The following is a 21,458-nucleotide window of genomic DNA, read 5'->3' as shown; positions in this document are numbered from 1 at the left end:
TTTTCCTGGTCTCTCAATGTCCCAAATTGTGAGACAATTGTGGTACCTTCTAGCGCATAGTTGTGGGTATGTTAGCACAGGATTAAACACTGTGTGGTTTATTGCACTTCATATCAGTCGGCTGTTTAAGGGAGTCGATTGTGGGTGTAAACATTAATGTTTTTAATGATACAGTAAAGACAGCATCCAATTAAACAAATAAGTACATCAGCAAAATGAATAATCATCTATATTTTTAATTTTTTCTTTAATTTACATACATTTTTGGCACACGAAAAAGAGGAAAAAGTTGCAATTTATAATTATCAGCAGATTTTAGTCTTTCGAGTGAGCTGTCCCTTTAAACATAGAAGGACCATACAGCATGCATTCAAAAATCGGGAAAGGGAGATTATAGGGAGGCAAAGTCAAAGTGCATCAGGGCCCCTGTCCACCACAGGTGCCTAAGCATTGTGCTTTGATAGATGGAGTTATGTTTGGGGGGGAATTATGTTTGGCGGGGAATGCTGAAACTGGATGCCATTGCAGATAGTCTGTCAGTCTCTTTTACTAGTCACATGTTTAGAGTTATAATACATATCAAATTAAAGCTATGACACCATTTTATTTGAAAGCCTCTCATAAAGCTACATGTTCACATTCCTAAGCTCGACAAAAGTGCATAAAAAGGAAGGTTTGTCGGAATAGATTTTGTATGTTGATCTTGTTCAATATAGCCTGTGTTACAGACTTTTGTCAAGGTCTATACTCCTTGTTAACAAGGACATAGCTTCTAAAATTGCATTCAACACCCTAGCCTCTAAACCGTGTGCTTCCGGGACACTGGCATACAACTGCACAGGGGCAGCTTGAAGCTGTAGCCTCACCTATTGTACCCTCATGGTCGTACTTCTGAAGCTGTTGCCATTTATCAGTGAGCCACTTCCTGGTGACCATTCTAAAGCTGCCTGGTAGGCGTGAAAACTATTATGTGACCACACACAAAGTCACTTAATAATGTTCATGCTGTCTGTGGCACATATGACAATGGAACCCTAAACCTTTCATTTAAGTTGTGAAAGCAGCACTAATACAAAGTGGGCCAATGATCACAGAGATGTTATAAGAAGCTCAGAAATAATGGACATCATGATCAGGCAGAGAAAGTAGATATTAAGTCAATCAATGCCCATACCAATGTGAGGTGTTCGGAAAATTAATACTCCAGTGTTACAGACTTAGAGGGGGAGGAGTGGTTGCAACGGTTTGCATGGTTTGAGTTGTGGGACAGTCGACAAAACGTCCATGCAGTCCCGTTCCTTCCCTCAAGTTTTATTTTCAAGTGACTACAATCCTGTGGCCTTGTGTAATTGTTTTTAGGTTCTATGTGCGCCATCGCCGTTTGGGCAACAGCTGCATTAAGAATCACAGGTATCTTGTAGAATGATATACTGCGTCATGTAGACACAGGGACGAGCACCTTGCTCAAACATTTGATGATTTGCTATTACATAACTTGCTGTAAGCAAATCACAATGGAAAACTAATCTGGCCATTGCAATGCAATTTATTGTTTCCAGAACTCTTTCTGACCTGCTGCTTTTGTGTTGGGTAAACTCTGCCTGCCTGGTTGGGCATGTAATGTTACTAAAACAATATAGGGCCAAAATGCTATGCCTGAATGGGGCACCTTCCCCTCTACTCACATTATCCATAACTCTCACAAGACACAAAAGAGTGTTTCACACATCTTTCCTTTGGTATCTTCTCCAGATTCCCCCACCACCTTTCTAGGTTGCTCCATATACTCGGATGGATGTCTAGTTATGTCCACCAAGAGAAATAGGTTCAGAGTGATCTTATAGTGGGAAAAGCCTGTTGTAGAATCTTGAATTCCATATAGGTATAACCACATGAATGGATAGGGCAATCATTTTAATTGGGGTGGGGTAATGTGCTCCCCATTACAACTAAGCAGGTAAAGAACAGTGAAGACCATACATTAACCATGCGCCCATCAGAAATGACAATGCCTCCTAAAATCCCTTACACTGTTGTCAGAGAAATAAAAGCTATTCTTACCGTAAACTTGGATAAATTACACGAAAAACAGTACTATTTATTTTAAAGTGCGAAGAAGCTTTGCTATCTACATAGAAGGCATGGTAATTCAAAAGAAAATGCACACAAACACACTAGTAGGCATACAGTATCCACAGTCCTAACAGCACACACTGTAGCACCACTGCTTGATGTGCGATTAAAGTCAATGAGCACAAGGTTCAATAGGTGCAGGTCTCCTTTCCACTGATGCTAGTAGATCTTAGGTAGGTTGCAGAGTAAACAATCTCAACATGGGGTGGTTGGGGAAGACGAAACAGGCTGGTGGATCCCATTCACAACAAAGCATCTGATTCAGGCCTGGTTTGGACAGGAGAATATTGGGGAAAGTGTCAGTCTCTTGAAGGGAGTCCGAAAACAAAACAGAGTCGAGGACCCACGTGTAGTTCATTTTATACTAGTGTGCTCTTTTAATCAATTGCTTATATCAACCAGCTGGTGCTAAGATATAAAAGGCGGGTATTGATAACTATGATCTGTCTATATAATTTGCATTGTGGGATTTGTTATGTGGATCACCAAAGGTGAATTCAGCTAAGCAAATGCTGGGCTATTTCTGGAAAGGGATTGAGCCAGGCCTCATATTTACCTTGATCCTACCCAACCCTCTTAGCCAGGGCATTGAACTCATTAAGTACTGTAGCCATGCAGACCCTCATCCGCTTCTTCCCCATGAATACAACCCCACAACAAGCTTGAAACTATGAGGGGGGAAAAAGGTTTAGTGTCAGGAAGCTCCAATCCTCTCAGTGACTACATCTGTTCTTCCAGGAAGAAATTTGTAGGCACTATTCTGCAAATTGCTGCTTAAGATCCTTCCCGCATGAGAGTCACTGTTGTTGCCAATAGAGTGTGTCATTTTTGCTTCGCTAGTTTATCTTATAGACACACCGTGATTCATTCTTCCCAACAAAAATATTTAACAGAAAAAAACAAGGCATAGAGCAATTAATAGTTTGTAGAAGAGGAATAGAAGTTCCAGGAATAATCAGAATTCCTGCACGACTGGTTCACAAGTCTTGACTTGGGATGCGAGAGCCAAACGCACCTAACAACTGTTTTTTTTTTTTTTTTTTGCAGTTTAACAAGGGAGAGGTCTCCACTACCATCCGTTCTGTCCTATGTTCAGCCTCATCCTCTCGATGGTAGAAGCGCTCTAGTTTTCGATGTGGCGGCCTGCGCTCATTTTATTCTTTCTGCAAATCAATAGCCAAAGGTTTCCTGCGAAGCATACACCATGTAAAGGAAGCCATCTTCATCCTTCTCCTGCTCGTAGATCTCACAGAGGGAGCTGGAGACACTGACCATGCTGCGCTGGTTCACTAACAGAAAGAAAGCCTGGTTCGGGTTGAGCTGCAGTCGCCGCCTGTGAAGGAATATGAAGGCATACATAAGAAATTGTAACTGCACAGTAGACAGACAGTAGTGGGCATTTTCCTAAGAATTGCAGTTACTAAAAGCAACAAAGCAACTAAAGCAATGCTAATATTTAATTTAAGAGAAGTAGGTTACTTACTTTTATCAACACCTTCTCATTGGGGGAATCCATCCAAAATTCAGAAGCTATGAACAATTTACCTACATAAGCTGGATCGGGGAGACGTTATTCATTTGTTTTGAGTATATTTCCATGAAAGGCTGTCTGTTTAAATGTTTCTATACGTACTGGACCTTGCACATAAAGTGGGAAGCATTCTAGTTAGTTGTCCAGCTTATTAACGCAAACCCATGCATACAATCGGCAAGCGTTGGAGTAGTGCAGAGAGGGAGATGAACAGCATTCCAGAGTAGGAGAGTGAGGAGAGAAAGAGCGGAAACGAGTGAGGGCTCAGATGGTGGCAAGGTGATGAGCTGAGGATGATCTTAACGAGCGAGGAGGAGAGCAGGGAGTGATATGAGCAGATAGGTAGCTGGGGCGAGTCCATGGATAGTTTTGAAGATGAGAAGAAGTTTATGGTTGGCCCTTTGTTTCATAGATAGCCAGCCAATCTGGCGATGGGCAGAGGAGGTAGAGGTAAAACGAGAGAGGTTGAAAAGTGTGTGAACAGCAAAGTTGAGGACTTTTTCCAGAGGTGAAAAAGCATAGTTGGGAAGGCCATAGAGGAGACTGTCACAGTAGTCATATCTAGAAAAGACTAAGGAGGAGATTAGCTGTTTAACAGTATTGAAAGGAAGAGGTTGTGTGATGAGTCAAAGATGACACCAAGGTTACCAGCGGAAGCAGGAGTAAGGAGGGTAGGCAGGAGAGAAGAGGAGGAGAGGACGAGGTAGCCTGTTTGGCTGGGAAGTAGAGAACATCAGTCGTAGTGGAGTTGAGCATGAGCGAGTGAGACGCTCATCCAATGTTTGATGGCAGAGAGACAGTTTGACATTTTTGACAACAGCTCGTCAGATAAGGAGTGAAAGCAGAAGAAGATCTGGGTGCATCTGCCAAGAGTTTATAGGAGAAGCCCTAAGAGGAGATCCGGCCACCAAGGGCTGAAGTATAGGAAGTGAAGAGAAGTGGGTCAAGGACTGACCCCTGGGGAACACCAACAGTAAAGGGGGGGTGAGTGTGGAGGCAAGTGTCTGGGGGCAAGGTATGAAGCAAACCAGGGTGGGTTAAGAACCTAGGTCACAATGGTGCTGGTCAGCAGCTTTTATTTTTAGCTTTGTTGAGGATTATTGTAATAAATTCAGATGCTCAAAGTTGTTATATATCATGCTGATTGTTAATTGCACAGTTTAGCTGACACATGTTTCGACCCAACATGGGTCTTTTTCCAAGGCTGTAGCAAAAAGAACTGTGTGGTGCACAGTGGGTTATGGCCAGAACCAGATCATGTGAAGAGGTGAACAGGTGAGTAATATTGTGTAGAGTACAGTTTAAGGTTGGGTGGTTAAGTGACATTTCTTAATTTAGTATACCGTAGAGTTACGGTATCAATTATTAGTAGCAATGTTAGAAGCATGATGGTTTGTTACGGCAGTATATGTGAAGGTCATTGTGATTGGCATAGTGCATAAGGGTTGTATGACGAAGATCAGATTACATTTGTGACGGTATGTCTTTATACAGGTATACCCATAATATTTGTCTTAAGGGTTTGTTTGATACAGGTATGTACAACATGTTTGTACAGCAATACGTTTATCGTTCAAGATCAGGAGGCACCAAGGAAAGGGATAAAGGAGATTAGAACAAACTGGTTAGAAACTGGTGGTATGGTTAGTAATTAGGGTCAAGGAAGAGTGTATAGGTTGGAGATAGACTTCCTTACTGTGGGTGTGGGTGAAGAAGATTGAGATACTTGATATAGTGCTCTAGGGTAGAACCTCCCATTGTGAACCATCCGGTAGGGCGGTGGCCGTCAGAAAATGTTAGATGTGTAGCCCCAGCCGAATTGGTACGTGTAGAAGCCCAATGGGTAATTGAATATCAGTTGAGGCAAAGGTAACGCTTGATTTCTATTTAACAGACCAGCCTGTAAAGGACAGGTTGTTAAAGGTAGGAGCCGAGTGGGTAATGGCATTTGTGTTGGGGCATGGGCTAAGTTCACATGGGTGGAGAAGGGATCTAATGAGTGCACTTGTGGTCGGTGTGGGACAAGAAGTGGGGTGGGGCATGTGTTGTAGAGAGGCCTGGAAAGGCCAGGGCAGTATGTGCCGGGTGGTTGGGCCAGATTGGGCACACATGTAGTTGGGCATCTCCCGCTGCCCGGAGGGGCCAAGGGCGGTTGGTTAACTCTGTAGGTTTAGGATATAAGGTGTGTGTAGAGCCAGAAATGTAAAATTGTGAGACCCAGAAAGGCTTGGGGCTGCGCGCATCAGTCGGCATTTGATTGATGTGTATTGTCCCACAGGTGGCGGGTTGTGATCATTGTGGTGATGGTAGGGTGGTCGGTACTTATGATTAGTGATGCTACATGTGATCAGCATGTGTCTGTGTTATAGCAGGCGTGTGGCTGAGAGCTGTGACAGCGCTCAAGTGGTGAATGGGATAACTTGAGGGTGGGACTGGAGCAAAGAGTGGGGGCAGAGTGGGAATCCAAGCCGCCACTGCGGCAGTGTTAGGATGATAAACAACATGGCATGTGGGTCCGATCACCTGAATTGTGTTTGTGTGGATAAGGGCACATAGAATGCTGAATTGCTTGTGTGGAAAGATTGGTAGAAATAAAGGAAAATGCAGGCATTTGATAAAGCAGTGCCGTTGTAAAAAAGTGAGTGCGCGAATTGTGTGCATCATTATATGGTGCGTCTTACAACCGCAAGAGTGCATGGCTGAGGTGTTAACCTCATGTTGTGTCTAGATTAACAGAGCGGTCTGTCGTGGCTACACTGTATTCGGATGGCTGAGGTTTTAAAGATATAATGCAGAAGAGGGAACGTGCCCCCAGACATTGTCATAATCCCATGGTGATTGGATTTGAGGTCGGGTGGGCGGGGGTGGGGCGGTGGCGGGGGCAGATGGGGAGTCCTTTGTTGTAGGCAAGGCGGGTTTGTTGTCTTTGGTACTCAGACCATTCGGTTACATTAAAGGGGCGGTCTGTCGTGGCTGCGCTGCATTAGGAAGGCAGAGGTTTTAATACAAGAAGGGGACAAAGATTGTCCCCTGACAGTATCATAGTCCCAGGGTGCAGGCGTTTGGGGCAGTCCTTTATTGTGGGAGGGGCAGGTGTGTTGTTGCTCAGTGTACTCTGACTATTTGGTTCCATTTACAGGGCAGTCTGTCATGGCCGTGCTGTGTTTAGGGGCAGAGGTTTCAAAGAAATAATGTAAATGGGGGAAAGTTTGTCCCCTTATAGTATCATAGTCCCAGGCTGGTGGGAGTTGGGGGAGTCCTTGATTTATAAGGAGGGAACGGTGTGTTGTGCAGTATATTCAGACCATTCGGTTACATGTTTAATGGTGATGCTGAGAAGTGAGTGAGACCTTTATGCTTTGATGCTTTGGTGATCTTAGAAAGACATTTATAGTAGAAAGACATTTAATTCATGTTCGGTATTTAAACCATTAGTGACACATCTGTATTTGCAGATCAGTCTTGCTTCTCTCTGACGTATTCTCAGTTCTCTGTCACCTCCCCTTGCGTCACATTTCACTGTTTCCAGGCCGATGAATTGAATGTCTTTTATCCTCCAGCTGGTGCTTTTCTTGCCAATGTTCAGCCAGTGGATAGCTGGCATCCTGGGAGTTTAGAAGGCTGAGGTGCTCACGAATTCTGATCCTTTGTTCTCTGATGGTACTCCCAATGCATGTCAAATTACAAACACAGATTATCACATATACAACATTTTTGGATTTACTATTTATGAACTGGTCTATCTTATGTTTTTGGTTGCCATGGAAGGGGACATCCTTTGTGTTTTTCGCATAAGGACACATGGCGCAGGTGCCGCATTTGTGGAAACCCTCCACTTTTATTTTAGTCTGCCAAATTTGTGGCTTGTCTGGTATAGGTGTCATGTACGAAGGGCTTAGGGTGGTTTTCAAAGTTGGTGCCTTCGTGAATGAAAATTGTGGTTTGTCCGATATCCAGTTGCAGATATACTTGTCAATGGCCACTAGGTGCCAATGTTTTTTGATGATTTTCTGAAATTTGTAGCTGTCTTGGCGGTATTGTGTGACGTATCTTATAGAAATTTTCTTTTGATTGGTATTCACTATTGGGGTGAGAAGTGCGTTTCTGCTGAGACATGTGGGTGATCGTATAGCCTTATTTATGTTCAGTGCCAGATATCCTCTGTTTTTTTCTCTTATTTTCAGCACTGTGCGCTCCAAATGGTATGTGCAGTCATCGCTACAGTTCCTTCTGGCTCTTATACATTGACCCTTTGGGATGTTCTGTATCACGTAATTCTTGTGGCAACTAGTGGCGTAGAGGACTCAGTTAACCTCTGTTGGTTTTCTATAGGTCTTGGTGTGCAGTCCTTCCAGGTCAACTTCAGTTTTTATATCCAAAAAGTCTATTGTGTCATAGCTAGGACAATCCGTTAATCGGATTCCAAATAAGTTGCTGTTTAGATATTCCTTGAAGCTAGCGAGTTAGTCTACTGTACCGGACCAGATCATTAGTATGTCATCTATAAATCTGTGGTGTAGTCTATGGCTTTGAGGGTTAATGCACGCTCAATTGATGTATATAGCGCTTTTACGTCTAGAGTTACAAGTAGGCATCCAGGTTGCCACTCCATATCTTGCAGAATTTGCAGGTTGTGCATGGTATCACTGAGGTATGTCGGTATTTTAGGTACCTCTTTTTCAATAACACAATTGACGTATTTGGCTATGGGTTCTGAACTGCAACCAATCCTGTATTGATCTTCCTTCTGGAGTAAGTACGTATTCTTTGTGCACTTTGGGCAGGAAATAAATGGTAGGCATGCATGGGTGGCCTGTTCTCTGGAATTTGTGTTAATCATCTGTCAGCAATCCATGTTGGTGACATTTAGTCAGGAGGTCTTTTGCTTGCGATACCATGGTGGCGGTATGGTTTGTAGTTATTAGTTCATAGCATCTTGGGGTTCCAAATGCTACATAGCCATCTTGATATAATTGTCCCCATCTAGGATAACTATGTTTCCACCTTCATCAGCTTCTTTAACAACAATGCTTGTGTTTCTTTTCAAGGTATTACAAGCTTGTATTTCTGCCGGATTGAGATTATACTGGCCTCTATTTTTGGTCGTTCTGGTTTGATCTTATAATTATGAAAATCCAGATTTACTGCTTTCTGAAAAATACCAATGGTGTTGTCCCCTTGCAAGTTGGGCGTGAATCTGGATTTCTTTTTTAATTCTGGAATGTCAAAATTATTTTCTTCAATGTCTAGTTTGGTGTGTGTGTGTTCATGTCTCCTCCGTCTTCCATGTTGACTAGGAGGTGTGTAAGTTCCACATTTTCAATGGTGATATCGCTGATTGGAGGTTTGTTCATGGTTGGTGATCTCCATGGTACTTTCTTCGTGAATAATTTCTTAAGTTTGAGTTTTCAAGTGTAATTGAAAAGATCAATGTGTGCATTTGTGTGGTTGGCCATGGTGGTTGGTGCAGAGAATAGTCCCTTGTTCAGCACTGATTTCTCAAATGGTGAGAGTAGGTATTTAGGCAGGTTGAGTTCCAGACTTAGTGGCGTTGCTCCCTCTTTTGCAGTTGTGACCTTCACCTTGTTAGTCTTAGAACTCCTTATTTGTCTGTGTTTGTGCTTAGCAACACCTCCACTCTTGCCTCTGGTCTTCCTCGGTTTCTCCATCTAGTGGGTCCTGGAAGCATACTTAGTTCGCATTATAATTGTGATTCCCTGTTTTGTAGCGTTTGAGTGCTGGTGTTGGCGGTCAGTGCCTGTTCAGCAATCCGTTTGCTTAGTATGGATGTCTTCTGTGTTACGCTGATGATGTCAGGTTCGCTATCTACATCAGAACTGCCTGGTGATGTTTTGGGTGTGCTCTCTTAACGCACTCTAGTAATGGTCTTCAAATTATGGCTGGAAGGTGAACACCCTATCATCTTTGTAGTCTCTCTCATCTCTACAGAATTTCCTGGATTTCCTTAGTTTGACCTAGTCGTGATGTTTGCATAGGATCTCGTGCCTTGTTTTGTAGTTTCTCTCTTTAGTGTTTACTGGAGCATAATATATTTTTATTTTATTTTTGATGGTATCAATAGATGTGATTGTTTTCTTTTGTTCATGGTCGGCGTGCTCGATTAGTAGCTCCAACATCACTTTAGAACCTGTGACTAAGGTATCCTCCCATTTTCCTTCTTGGAGTTCTGCATATTTAGGATTAGTGAAATCGGGAAAGATGATTATCCTGAGTCCCCTCGGTACTTTCTTGTTCAATGCAAGTTTGCAGTGTAAATCTCTCCCAGAATCTCCTTGGTGTATAGTCTCTCTAGTTTTACAAATCCTTGTCTCAATTTCTCTGGTGTGTTAAGTCTCGGTTTGAATGCATGTTCTGTGGATCCTCTAGGTGTGAACATGGATTTAATGGTGTCATTAAAACTATCTTGTGCTTCAGTGGTCTTATTCTATGGGTGAGCGCAGAGGAGGCTAGGGCACTAGAAGTTGCAGATCACAATGCTAGATCAATGAAACAGTAAGTAGGACCCTGCTGCCGATGACTGGGTTCTTGTGAGATAGTGCCCTTCCATCTCGTTGAGTGATTTTAGGAAAAAGACCCATGTTGGGTCGAAACACGTGTCAGCTAAACTGTGCAATTAAAAATCACCATGATATATAAGAACATTGAGCGTCTGAACTTATTACAATAATCCTCGACAAACAAACCTAAAGAAAAACTGCTGACCGACTCATCACTATTGTGACATAGGTTCTTAACCCACCCTGTCTAAATCACTAAACAAGATGGAAGGACACCATCTCACAAGAACCCAGTCATCGGCAGCAGGGTCCCACTTACTGTTTCATGGATTTAGCACTGTGATCTGCAACTTCTACTGTCCTACCCCCTCTGTATGAAGCAACCCAAGCGAAGGCTTCATCTATGATACCAAGGAGAGATAATGTAGAGAGAACACAGAGAAGGCAGCAGACAGGTCGAGAAGAATAAGAATAGATGAAATGTTTACATGCAGAGCAGAAGTTACTGACATTGAGGAGAGCGGTTTCGGTAGAATGCAGAGGTTGGAAACCAAATTGAAGAGGGTCCTGGAGGTGGCAAGTATCAAGGAACTCAGTGAGTCCATTGAATACTACTCACTCTAGGATTTTGGAATAGGGTGGTAGAAGAGAGACATGGCAAAGGTTGGCAGGACAGTCACGATCTATACCAGTTTTTTTAAGGGGAGGCATGACAGTAGCTGCCTTATAGGATGAGGGAAAAGTGGCATTGTAAAGAGGATAGTTGAAGAGGTAAGTACGATGTGGAGCCACACTGGGAGCTATGTGTGCCACAATGTGCGGGGACAGTGGGGGCAGAGGAAGGGTTAGCCTTGAGGAGTAGGGCAAGAATCTCATCAGGGTCGGTGGAGGCAAAGGAAGACATAGTAGTGGGATAGGAAGGTAGGAATGGTGGAGAAAAGTGAGCAGGAGGGGATAGAAGGAAATTAGCGAGGGTACTGTGAATGGTAGAAATGTTAGAAGCAAAGTAGAGAGCAAGATAATTTGCAGAAAGAGTAGAGGAGATGGAGGTAGATTTAGGAGATGGGGTAATAGAGTTGAGAGATTTTTGGAGGCACCTGGGTTGGGAGGATCGAGATGAAGAGAGAGAGAGAGAGAGAGAGAGAGAGAGAGAGAGGGAGAGAGAGAGAGAGAGAGAGAGGGAGGGATAAGAAAAGTTAACAAACCATTGTTCCTCCACAAGAGATTCTCACAACTGGGGATGTTTTAATGTAATTGCGTGGACAGTATGAAAATTGAGACAAAGAATTCATAAAGCTTAGAGAGTATGTTTCCAATCTCTAATTCACACACTGGAAGCACAGACAATTAGCACAGGGAGGATATAAGCTTGGTCCAGTCTCATGAGGCCAACATAGCCCAATGTGCTTTCAGGAACAACAAAAAATTCTAGCCATCACCCATTTACAAGCCACAAGTGAAGGCCCTCACTGAAAGTCCCACCCAGAGGGAGGAGGGAACATGGTATAAAAGCATGCAGCCTCAGTTGCTCAGTGTGGGTTGGAGGAGGCCCAACTTTGGAGAAGGCTGTGGACAAGAGAGTGGTGGAAAAAGCACAGGCTAGAGAGACAGAGGAGAGCAGTGAGGTGATCGAGAGCAGGAGGTAGTGAGAGCTAACAGGGTGAAGGGGAGGTGGTAAACAGAGGGAAATCATGGACAGGAGGAGGTGGAGAGGGCTTTAGGGGTGGCAGAGGATGAGGTAACATCAGAGTGAGGAAGGACAGGTGAGGAGGTGGTTATAGTTAAGGAGGTGGTAATATCAGGGGAGAAGAGATAAGAGACGGTGGTGAGTGTTGAAGGGGTGACAGAGGAGACAATGACATCAGAAGGAGGATATTTGCGAAAGTAGGTAAGATCTGGACATGAGTGTGGAAGTTAAGAGTCAGTGGTAGCAATTAGGTTGTAGGAGGAAATGGTGAAACCCAAGGGGAAGGAGGCTGTGTTATTATTAGAGACCGTAAGTGACACAAAGGAGGAACATCAGGATGGACACAGAGGAGGCAGAGGAATACCAAGCACATGGTGGAGGTGGTACGTAAGTGGCAATGAGGGGGTTGGAAGTGTGACATCCAGGGGAGATGCCCCAGAGGAGACAAAGCCCAGAGGAGGAGGAGGGTTAGAAGTAGCAACATGGGGCAGAAAGACCAGAGCAGACTGGGTGGTAACATCTGTAGAGGTTGAAGAAAAGATGAGACCATCAGGAAGGGAAAGAAAGATGAAGGTGAAGAGAGAGAGCCATCTCTAGGATAGCCTGAGCAGGAAGGTCCGGTCTGAGCTGGGCAGGACCAGATCCAGGGAGAGGGAATGAGACTGGTTCAGGGAGATTATTGTTAGATCAAAGGTGGGGAAAGAGAAATCAGGAGAATGCGTAGGTATTCTTGAATCACTTTCCCTCAGCTCCCATTCATGTCTATTGTAGAGGGATAGAAAGAGCGCGATGTGCCATGAAATTACCTGTGCTTAGATTCGCAGGTGATGGAGAGGACTTTATTGCCAGCAGTACATAGCCTTTTGCTTTATAAAGGAGGAGCAGCCCAGTATAAAATACAAGCTTAAAGTATCTTTTACTAGCAGCGGCTACAATCACTGATTCAGTGCTGCATGACTTACAAGATGTGTCAAATAATGATGTCATAAGTAAGAGGGACATCCATCATGAAAGGTTTCTAGTTCCTGCTCAATGGAGATTGGATTATGTAATCCACCCATGCTGTCTCCAAACATGTAAGAATCATCTTGCTCTATAGTCCAGCTCTTCATTGACCAAGGTCTTGTGTGAGGAAGACTTATTAATTTTACATGAGTTGCAAATGTCTTTCTGTATTTTCCACCCTTGTTGTATGTTATAGTATAGACTGAGCAGTTCTTAGAAGGCAGTATATGGGATACATTACTCACCGTAATCGTATATCTGATGCTTGTATCTGCTTAGATTCACATGCTCTGCATAGTCCAACATTTAGTGGTAGTCGCAGAATATTACAAGATTTGTTTTCAAAACTCAAAAACGGACGTCGACAGAGCGTGTTAGTAATAATATCCCTATTGTGACATGTACTGTACCCATGGTGCTTCACACGTCGAGGTCCCTCAGATTGTGTTTCTGACATGAGATTGCATGAAGTGTGGCGTGAGACCAGATGTGATAAAGCAGAAACAGAAATAACCCAGAACACATCTATGCGCCTTGTGAATCTAAGCAGATACAAGAACCATAAATACGATTACGGTGAGTAATGTATCCCTTCTGGAGCGTGTGGATCTGCTTCGATCACATGTTCTGCATAGATTAGCAAGCCGTATCTGGAGAAGGAGGTGGGATGTGAGAAGGTACAGCAGCAAAGATATTTTAGGACCACATGTCACACCTGTGAATCTGCTTTAGAGTGTGTGTCAATGCAATAATGCTGTGTGAACGTATGCATGGAACTCCATGTAGCAGCTTTGCAAATGGCGTCTAGTGGGACGTTTGCAATGAAAGTAAAGGTAGCTCCTGTACCTCTGCTAAAGTGAGCCCTGGGTGTGAAAGGTAACACTTTCTTGGATAGGGAAAAGAGCTGTATGCACTTGAATGTCCATCTGGAGATGGTGCTCTTTGATATGTGATCTCCTTCTCTTCCAGGTGCTATGCAAACAAAGAATTGGTCGGTTTTCCTTAGAGGTTTAGTTTTGTTCACATAGTACAAGACCGCCCTCCATACATCAAGTGTATGGAGGCTTCTTTCTGCTAAATTAGATGGATTTTTTTTATTTTTTTCTTAACTTCGTTTATTTTAAATCAAGGCAGGATGGCAAATATACAAATCATGACATATCAAAAGCAATGCGTATTCAAGTTCTTCGATCCTCAGTCCTTATTTCCCCCATCGGGTATCCTCCTTCCCTCCTCCCTCTGGCCTCTCTCACCCTCATGTCCGGAGGCCGAATTTTCTTTCTGGGTTGTCCGGTTCGCCCCTTAGTGTTCATATGTCTTCTACCGGATCCACTTGGTGTTTCAGGATCCATCGGGCCCTGGTCGGTTTGTAGGTCTGGGCGGGGAAGCGCTGGTCGTATTCCAGCACTGGGCTCCAGACGTTCTGAAAGCGGTGGAGCGTGCCCGCCTGTGCTGCCGTGACCTTCTCCGCGATCAGGATGTCCCAGAGTTTAGACCACCATTGGGCTATGTGAGGTCCCTCTGGGGATTTCCAGGTCCTAGCCAACACCGTTTTCCCCGCCAGAAGGCAGTGTGTCAATAGTTTAGATTTGGTCGCGGAGCGCGGGTAAATCGCGGGGATCGGGGCCCCCAGCAGGACTGGTTCAGGTTCTAGAGGGATCGCCGTTCCTGTAATTTGTGCGATGGTCTCTAGGCATGTCCTCCAGAACTGTCGTATCTTTGGGCAAGTCCACCACATGTGAAAGAAAGAGCCTGGGTGACCACATCCCCTCCAGTAGGCATGATCCACCTGCGGGTTCATGTGGAGGAGACGAAGGGGTGGGTAATACCACCGGAGGAGCACCTTGTACGCACATTCCCTATTGGTAACGCACGTGGAGGAGGTGTGCGTTCTGGTCCAGATGTCCACCCAGGTTTGGTCCTCGACCGGATGGCCCAGGTCCGCCTCCCATTGAGCCATGCAGCGGGTCTTTGTGGACATGAAGTCCCTTAAGAAGCGCCTATATAGGGTGGATACCCTGCCCCGGGTTGGAAGGTCCCCCAGTGTCAGTTCCAGGGCGGTGGGCAGGCGAGTTGCTGCCTCAAAATCTGGGGGTGCGAGCACCAGTGGCGTAGCTGGATATAGGTAAATCTGTCCCTTTCCTGGAGTTGGAACTTCTCCTTACATTGGGCGAAGGTGAGGGGTGTCCCTCCCATATATAGCTGGTCTATGGTCTCCAGCCCGCCCTCTATCCAGTTCCGGAAATTGCGGGGGTCTGCTCCAGGTGAGAAGGATGGGTTATGGAAGACCGGGGAGCGTGGGCTCGGTCCCCTGGGCACTCCCTTCTGCTTTAAAGCCCAGTCCCAGGAGCTAAGGGTGTGTTTAGTTGATAGGAGGAGGTCTCCCCAGTGTGTTCTAAGGGGGGGCGGAATGTGTGGCAGAAATCGCAAGGGTAAAGGTGTTTGTGATTGTTCCAGCTCTACCCACCTGGGGCGGTTTGTTATGGTCTGCCATGCCTGAAATTGTGCTAGTTGTGCTGCCACACTGTAGGCCCTCAGGTCGGGGACCCCCAGACCTCCTAGCTTAGAGCCCCCCAGCATCGTTTTGAGAGGAATTCTCGCTCTCTTACCTTTCCAGATGAATTTCAGCATTTTCCTTTGGATGTCCTTAAGGGCTGGTGTGGGGATCGCTACTGGGAGGGAGGCGCAGGCGTATAGGAACCTCGGTAGTATGTTCATCTTGCATGCTGTGATGCGCCCCAGCAGTGAGATCTCTTGGGTCTCCCACCGTTTCAAGTCGCCTTCCAGTTCTTTCAGTAGCCGGGGGAAGTTGGCTTTGTGTGTGTCTCTTGGGCAATCTGGGATGTGGACCCCTAGGTAGGGGATGGCTGTCTTCACCCATGTCATCGGGCACATCGTCGTCAGTGGCTCCCGTTCTGCTGGAGTGAGCCCGATGCCCATGGCCGAGGATTTATCAAAGTTTATAGTGAAGCCTGAGACCTCACCATAGATGGTAAGTTCTCGTATTGCCTGTCTCAATGATGATTGGGCTTCCGAGATTGTGAGTAGGACATCGTCCGCATATAGGGCGATTTTATGTTGGTTGGGGCCATCCTGTAGCCCTTTAATTCGATCGTTTCCCCTAATCCTTTGGGCCAGAGGTTCCATGGTGAGAGCGAAGAGTAGGGGTGATAGCGGGCAGCCCTGCCGGGTTCCGCATGATAGGGGGATCGGAGCTGAGCTGTGCCCATTCATTCTTAGACTCGTACTTGGGCTCTTATAGTTGGCCAACACCATTGACTGAAAGGTTGACCCGAAGTCGAAGGCCTCTAGGGTGAGTTTCATAAAGGGCCAATCAACTCGATCAAATGCCTTGGCTGCGTCCAGAGCCACTAAGACCAGTTTTTGGGAGTTCCGAGAGGCGAGGTCCACCAGGTTCAAGGTCCTTCGTATGTTGTCTCCCGCTGATCGATGGAGGATGAAGCCTGCTTGGTCGGGATGAATGATCTTCGGGAGCACGCGATTCAGGCGGTTTGCCAGGATTTTTGAATATATATTAGCATCAATGTTTAAGAGTGCTATCGGTCTGTAGGAGGCTAGACTCCTTGGGTCCTTTCCCGGTTTGGGCAGGAAGATGGTGGTTGATTCCTGCATCGATGGGGTGACCACGCCTGTGTCCCTGAAGGAGTTGAATAGGGTCACCAGGTGGGGGGTCAGTTGTGGCCTGAAAAGTTTATAGAATCTGGTCGAGAAGCCGTCTGGGCCTGGGGCTCGTGTTTTAAGCGACTTGATGGCCTCCTCGACCTCCTCTCCCGTGATGAGCTCCTCTAATTCGTCTCTCGTCGTGTTGGCGAGACGGGGAACCGCTGCCTTCCGTAGATATTCCACCTGTTGCGGTCGGTCACGAGGGGTTGCCTTCATGATTTGGGTCAGGTAGTCTGTTGCGAGCTGTTGTTTTTCGGGCTCCGAGTATCGAGTGACCCCCTCAGGATCACGTAGGCCTGCGATCGTGTTGATGCGTCTCCGTTTGGCTAGTTTGGCCACCAGGAACCTATTCGCTTTGTTGCCCTTTGCGTAGTAAGATTGTTTGGCTTTTGCCATCATTAGGGCGGTTTGTTCCGCGTAGTGGGCTTCAAGCTTCTTCCTCGCTATTTGCATGATCCGTTGTGTCTTAGGGGACCAGCCTTTTTCCTTGTGGATTGCCTCAGCCTCCCTTAGCTCGTCCTCTAAAGCAATTCGAGTCTGGCGTCTGTTCCGGTGGTAGGCCGCCCCCTGAGCGATGAGAGAGCCCCTGATCACTGCCTTCATGGCGTCCCAGTTATTTGCCAGTGAGGTGTCCGAGGCTGGATTTTCATCAAAAAGAAGTTTTTAATCCCTGTCGCGATCTTGTCTCTCGTAGCCATGTCATTGAGAATCGGGTCATACAGAGACCATTTGCGGGGGTTATTGAGATTGGGGTCCTGAACCCGGAGTTCCAAGAACACTGGAGCGTGGTCAGACATGCCCCTCGTGCCGATGGAGACCTCTTTGACTGAGGGAAAGGTGTGTGGGGAGATCAGAAATAAGTCAATCCTTGAGAAAGTGCGGTGTACAAATGAGTAGAAGGAGTAGTCTCTTTCGTCGGGGTGGAACACCCGCCACGAGTCTATTATCTCCAGAGACCTGAACAACCGGAGGAGGCTGAGAGCTTGGGCGAAATCGCTTGGATTCGGGGGGTGTGACCTGTCTTTAGTGGGGTCGGGAACCCCATTGAAGTCCCCTCCGACGATTGTTTGGCCCTCCACAAAGCTAGCGAGGGTCGTGCCCAAGGAGTCGTAGAAGAGTGATTGTCCCGTGTTAGGGGCATATACTGAGATGAGGGTGTATACGTCACCAGACAGGAGGCATTTGACTGCTGTGTATCGGCCTTCCGGGCATGTTTTTGTTTCCAGGATTTGTGGGTTCAAGTCTTTTCTAAAGAGAATCGCCGTGCCCCCCTTTTTGCTTGAACCGGAGGCGAAAAATTGAAGCGGGAATGATCGAGAACGAAGCCGGGTCACATCCGCCGGCAGCAAGTGGGTCTCTTGGAGCATAGCTATCGCAGCGTTTTCGTCCTGGAGCTTTAATAAAATTGCCTTTCGTTTGGTAGGGGAGTTCAGTCCATTAACATTTAGGGAGAGGATTCGCAGAACCTGGTGGTCCAGAGGTGTCCCATTCTCTACCTCTTGAATTGGGGGGGGGGGGTCAGGGTCGATGATTTAACTGCCATGTTTGTCACAAGATCTTGTAGTACCATCCTGCACTTGAGGTTTTAACGCGAAGCCCCAACGGGGGGCTGCAACTTTAACTGGTGGGTAGACCGACATTGTAGGTATGGGTCCACCCTTGGCCAACGGGGCCGATTGTCCCATTGTGTATCAAGTACCGTGGGTGTCCAAGGAACGATAGTTGGAAAGTGTCCTTGGAGTGGGTATGAACCGTGGGCATGGTCCGCCGTCTCCGCCCTCGAAGGTCATCAGATTAAGTGTTATGTGGCGGATCCGAATTTAGGCCAGGGAGAGATGTAAATGGAACCTGGAGGTACGGGGGGCGCCATTGTTCATTTCTTTCTATTGATCCGCTGGGTTGATGACCACGGCGTACGTTTAGGTTTCGGGGAGGAAAGCGGCCCGGGGGCCTCAGCTCCCTCCGGGGTTGGTGTGGAGGGTTCCTCGGGCGAAGATGGATGCATGATCCTCTCCGCATCCTCCAAGTGGCTGATCCGGCGTAGGGTGCCTTTGTATGTGAATTGTAGAGCCGCTGGAAACAGCCATCTGTAGCGGACTTGTTGCTCCTGGAGGAACAGTTCCAGGGGTCGGAGTGCTCTTTCCTGAAGGGTGAGCGGTGAGAGGTCCTGATATATTTGGAGTGGCGTACTCTGAAATGTAATTTCCTCCCCTTGGCGGCTGATCGCCGAAATCGCTTCCTTGGTTGTAAAGAAGTGGACCCTCGTGATGACATCTGGGGGGGGGGGGTCGGAGACCGCCCCACGACGTGGGCGAAGTCTGTGGGTGCGATCTAGCAAGAGCTGAGATTTATCCAGGTCTGGGAGGAGGGCCTCGAAGAAGCGCCCCACGTAGTCCGCTAACTTGTTGTCGGGGACGGAGGTCGGGACCCCCCCCGAATGCGGAGATTGTTGCGGCGCGCCCTGTTTTCCAGGTGCTCCTGCTTAAACTCCAGGATCTCGCATTTCTGATGCAGGGAGTCAATGGCTTTTCGCATTTCCCCTAGAGTGGTGGCGTGGTCCCGCGAGTGGTCTTCGATTTCTCCGAGCCTCTGTTCGGCCTCTGTAACCCTTTGGTCCGTCTGTTCGATTTTGGTGGTGAGTGCTGATAGGCATGAGCGGAATTCCGACTTGATGTCCGCCATGAAGGCTATCAGGTCCCCTTTGGTAGCGAGAGTTCCCCCGTCCTCTTGTTGTTTCTGCGGAGTGAGTTTGGGAGGCTCTTGCTTCCTGCTTTCATCTAGCGTAGCAAGCATGGTGGAAATATCTGCGCCTTTGCCAACCTTTGTTTGCCTAGACATGATGATCGTGTTTGGCGGTCTTGGCTGGAAGGGTTGCGGCGAGGCCAAAGCTGTGACTGGATGGGTGGGCCGGGGCGCCCCAGGAAGCACTGAGAGGTGCGTGAAAGGAGTGCCCGCGAGGTTGGGCTTCTCTGGACGGCTCTCAGGGCTGATCTCGTGGCCTCCATGTTACCCCTGTCGGCCCGGCCGAGTGCAGCCCCCGATGGGGTACTCATCTGTTCACCGGGCAACCTCCGTCTGCTGCTCCTCTTCGGTCCCCCTGAGGTCCGTCGCCATCAGGTTCGCAGTGTATTGTTGAGTTCCGGCGCGGCCGCCATCTTGGTTTCTTCGAATGGCGGCGGGGGAGCGGTTCGGTCGCTAAGTTCTAGGAGAACGCAGCAGCGTTCGAAGATCATTGTAAGCCAGGTTGTGCCTCATCGGTTCCGATCGTCGTAGATGTCATTGGCGACTTGGATACTCGGTCAGAACCGCTTGAATTTGGCGGCGGCGGCGGACATCCCATGGGCGGCCTCAAGGGAGCGACCACATCGATGGCGCTCCAAGCCACGCCCCCATTAGATGGATTTTGAAAGAAGGTAGGAAGTTCTATGGATTGATTAACATGGAAATTTGAAATTAACTTAAGTGAACACCTAGGATGCGTTCTGAGGACAACCTTGTCCTTGTGTATTATGAAGAAAGGGTCTTGTACGGACAAGCCGGTAGCTTACTGACTCGTTTTATAGAGGTGATAGCTACTAGGAATTCAGTCTTGTAAGTCAGATGTTTGATGCTGGCCTTGTGCATAGGCTCAAAGGGTGGACCCATGGGCTTGGAGAGCACAACGTTAAAATCCCAAGGGTTGGAAATTGGGGAGGGGGGTATAGCCTCTTTACCCCTTCCGTGAATGATTGAATGACAGGAACTTTCCACCAGACACCTTGTTCTGTGAAGTGGTGTAAGCTGACAGGGCCGCCAGATGCACTTTGATGGAGTTGAAGCACCATATCACAAATCTCTTCCACTTATTAAAATTGCAATGTCTGGTTTGGGTTTTCGTGCCTCTTTTAGGATGTCCATACAACCCTGTGAAAGATTCAGGTAGCCAAATTCTATGACTTCAGGAGCCACGCTGCCAAGTTCATTGATTGAGGATGCGGATGGAGAGATGCTCTCTTGTGTTGTGTTAGCATGTTGTACGGGCACGGGAGCTTGATTGGGTCACACATCCTCAGTTTGAGCAGATGTGGAAATCAAGGTTGTCTCCCCATATAGGAGCAACCAGGATTAAAGTTACTTGTTCCTGGTGCATCTTGTGCACTATTCTGTTCAGGAGTAGTGTCAGGGGAAAAGCGTAAGCAAATTTCCCTGACCAGTTCATCCACAGGGCGTTTCTTTTGGACCCTGGTTGGGGAAGCCTGGACGCAAAGTCTGGGCATAGTGCGCTTAGGCTTGTGGCGAACAAGTCTAATGGGTTGGTGACCCCATTTGTGATATTTTGTCTAGGAAATCTGTCGAGTTGCGACTTATGTTCTTCTGGTAGAGGGCATCTGCTTAGAATGTCTGCCAGAGAACTGCGTTCCCCTGGAACATTTGAGATGTTAGGAACATGTTCCGCTTGAGTGCCCACTTCCATATTTTTTGGAATAGCTTGGACAGACTTTGAGAGTGTGTGCCTCCTTGCTTGTTTAGATAGAACATGGCAGTGGTGCTGTCTGTGAGGACCTGCACTGTCTGAACTGTAGGATGTTGCTGAAAGGCATGAAGAGCCTTGAGGACTGCCAAGAGTTCTAGGAAGTTGATATGTCTTTGGGCAGTAGTATGCGTCCACTGGGCGTGGTAAGTGAGCCCCCCATCCGGCGAGTGAGGTGTCTGTAGTTAGGATCGCCTGTGCTGGTGGAACCCGGAAGGGTTTTCCTCTCAGCAGTTTGTCCCAGGGTTAGTGAAACAACCACTAGATCGTCCCACTGACCGCTTGCCTGAGACCATTGTTTTGCTAACCATTCCTGCATTGGGCGCATGCGCAGATGCGCTGGTGGAACCAAGTGAATTCATGAGGCTATCATCCCGAGCAAGCACATGA

General features: G+C 47.0%; 1 protein-coding gene across 1 annotated transcript in view; it reads right to left on the bottom strand.

Annotated features, from left to right (window-relative positions):
• Nucleotides 1–220: 220 nt before the first annotated feature.
• Nucleotides 221–21,458, bottom strand: part of LOC138559123 (microtubule-associated proteins 1A/1B light chain 3A) — a 397,199-nt gene continuing 375,961 nt past the window's right edge. The window contains exon 4 of the mRNA XM_069642689.1: nucleotides 221–3,466. Within this exon, the coding sequence (XP_069498790.1) occupies nucleotides 3,304–3,466 (163 nt within the window). The 3' untranslated portion in view covers nucleotides 221–3,303. The remainder of the gene's footprint in view (nucleotides 3,467–21,458) is intronic.

The sequence above is a fragment of the Ambystoma mexicanum genome, unplaced genomic scaffold (genome assembly GCF_040938575.1).
Source record: "Ambystoma mexicanum isolate Mex_15411 unplaced genomic scaffold, UKY_AmexF1_1 Mex_scaf4, whole genome shotgun sequence".
Taxonomy (NCBI): Eukaryota; Metazoa; Chordata; class Amphibia; order Caudata; family Ambystomatidae; genus Ambystoma; species Ambystoma mexicanum.
This window is presented reverse-complemented; position numbering and strand designations above follow the sequence as displayed.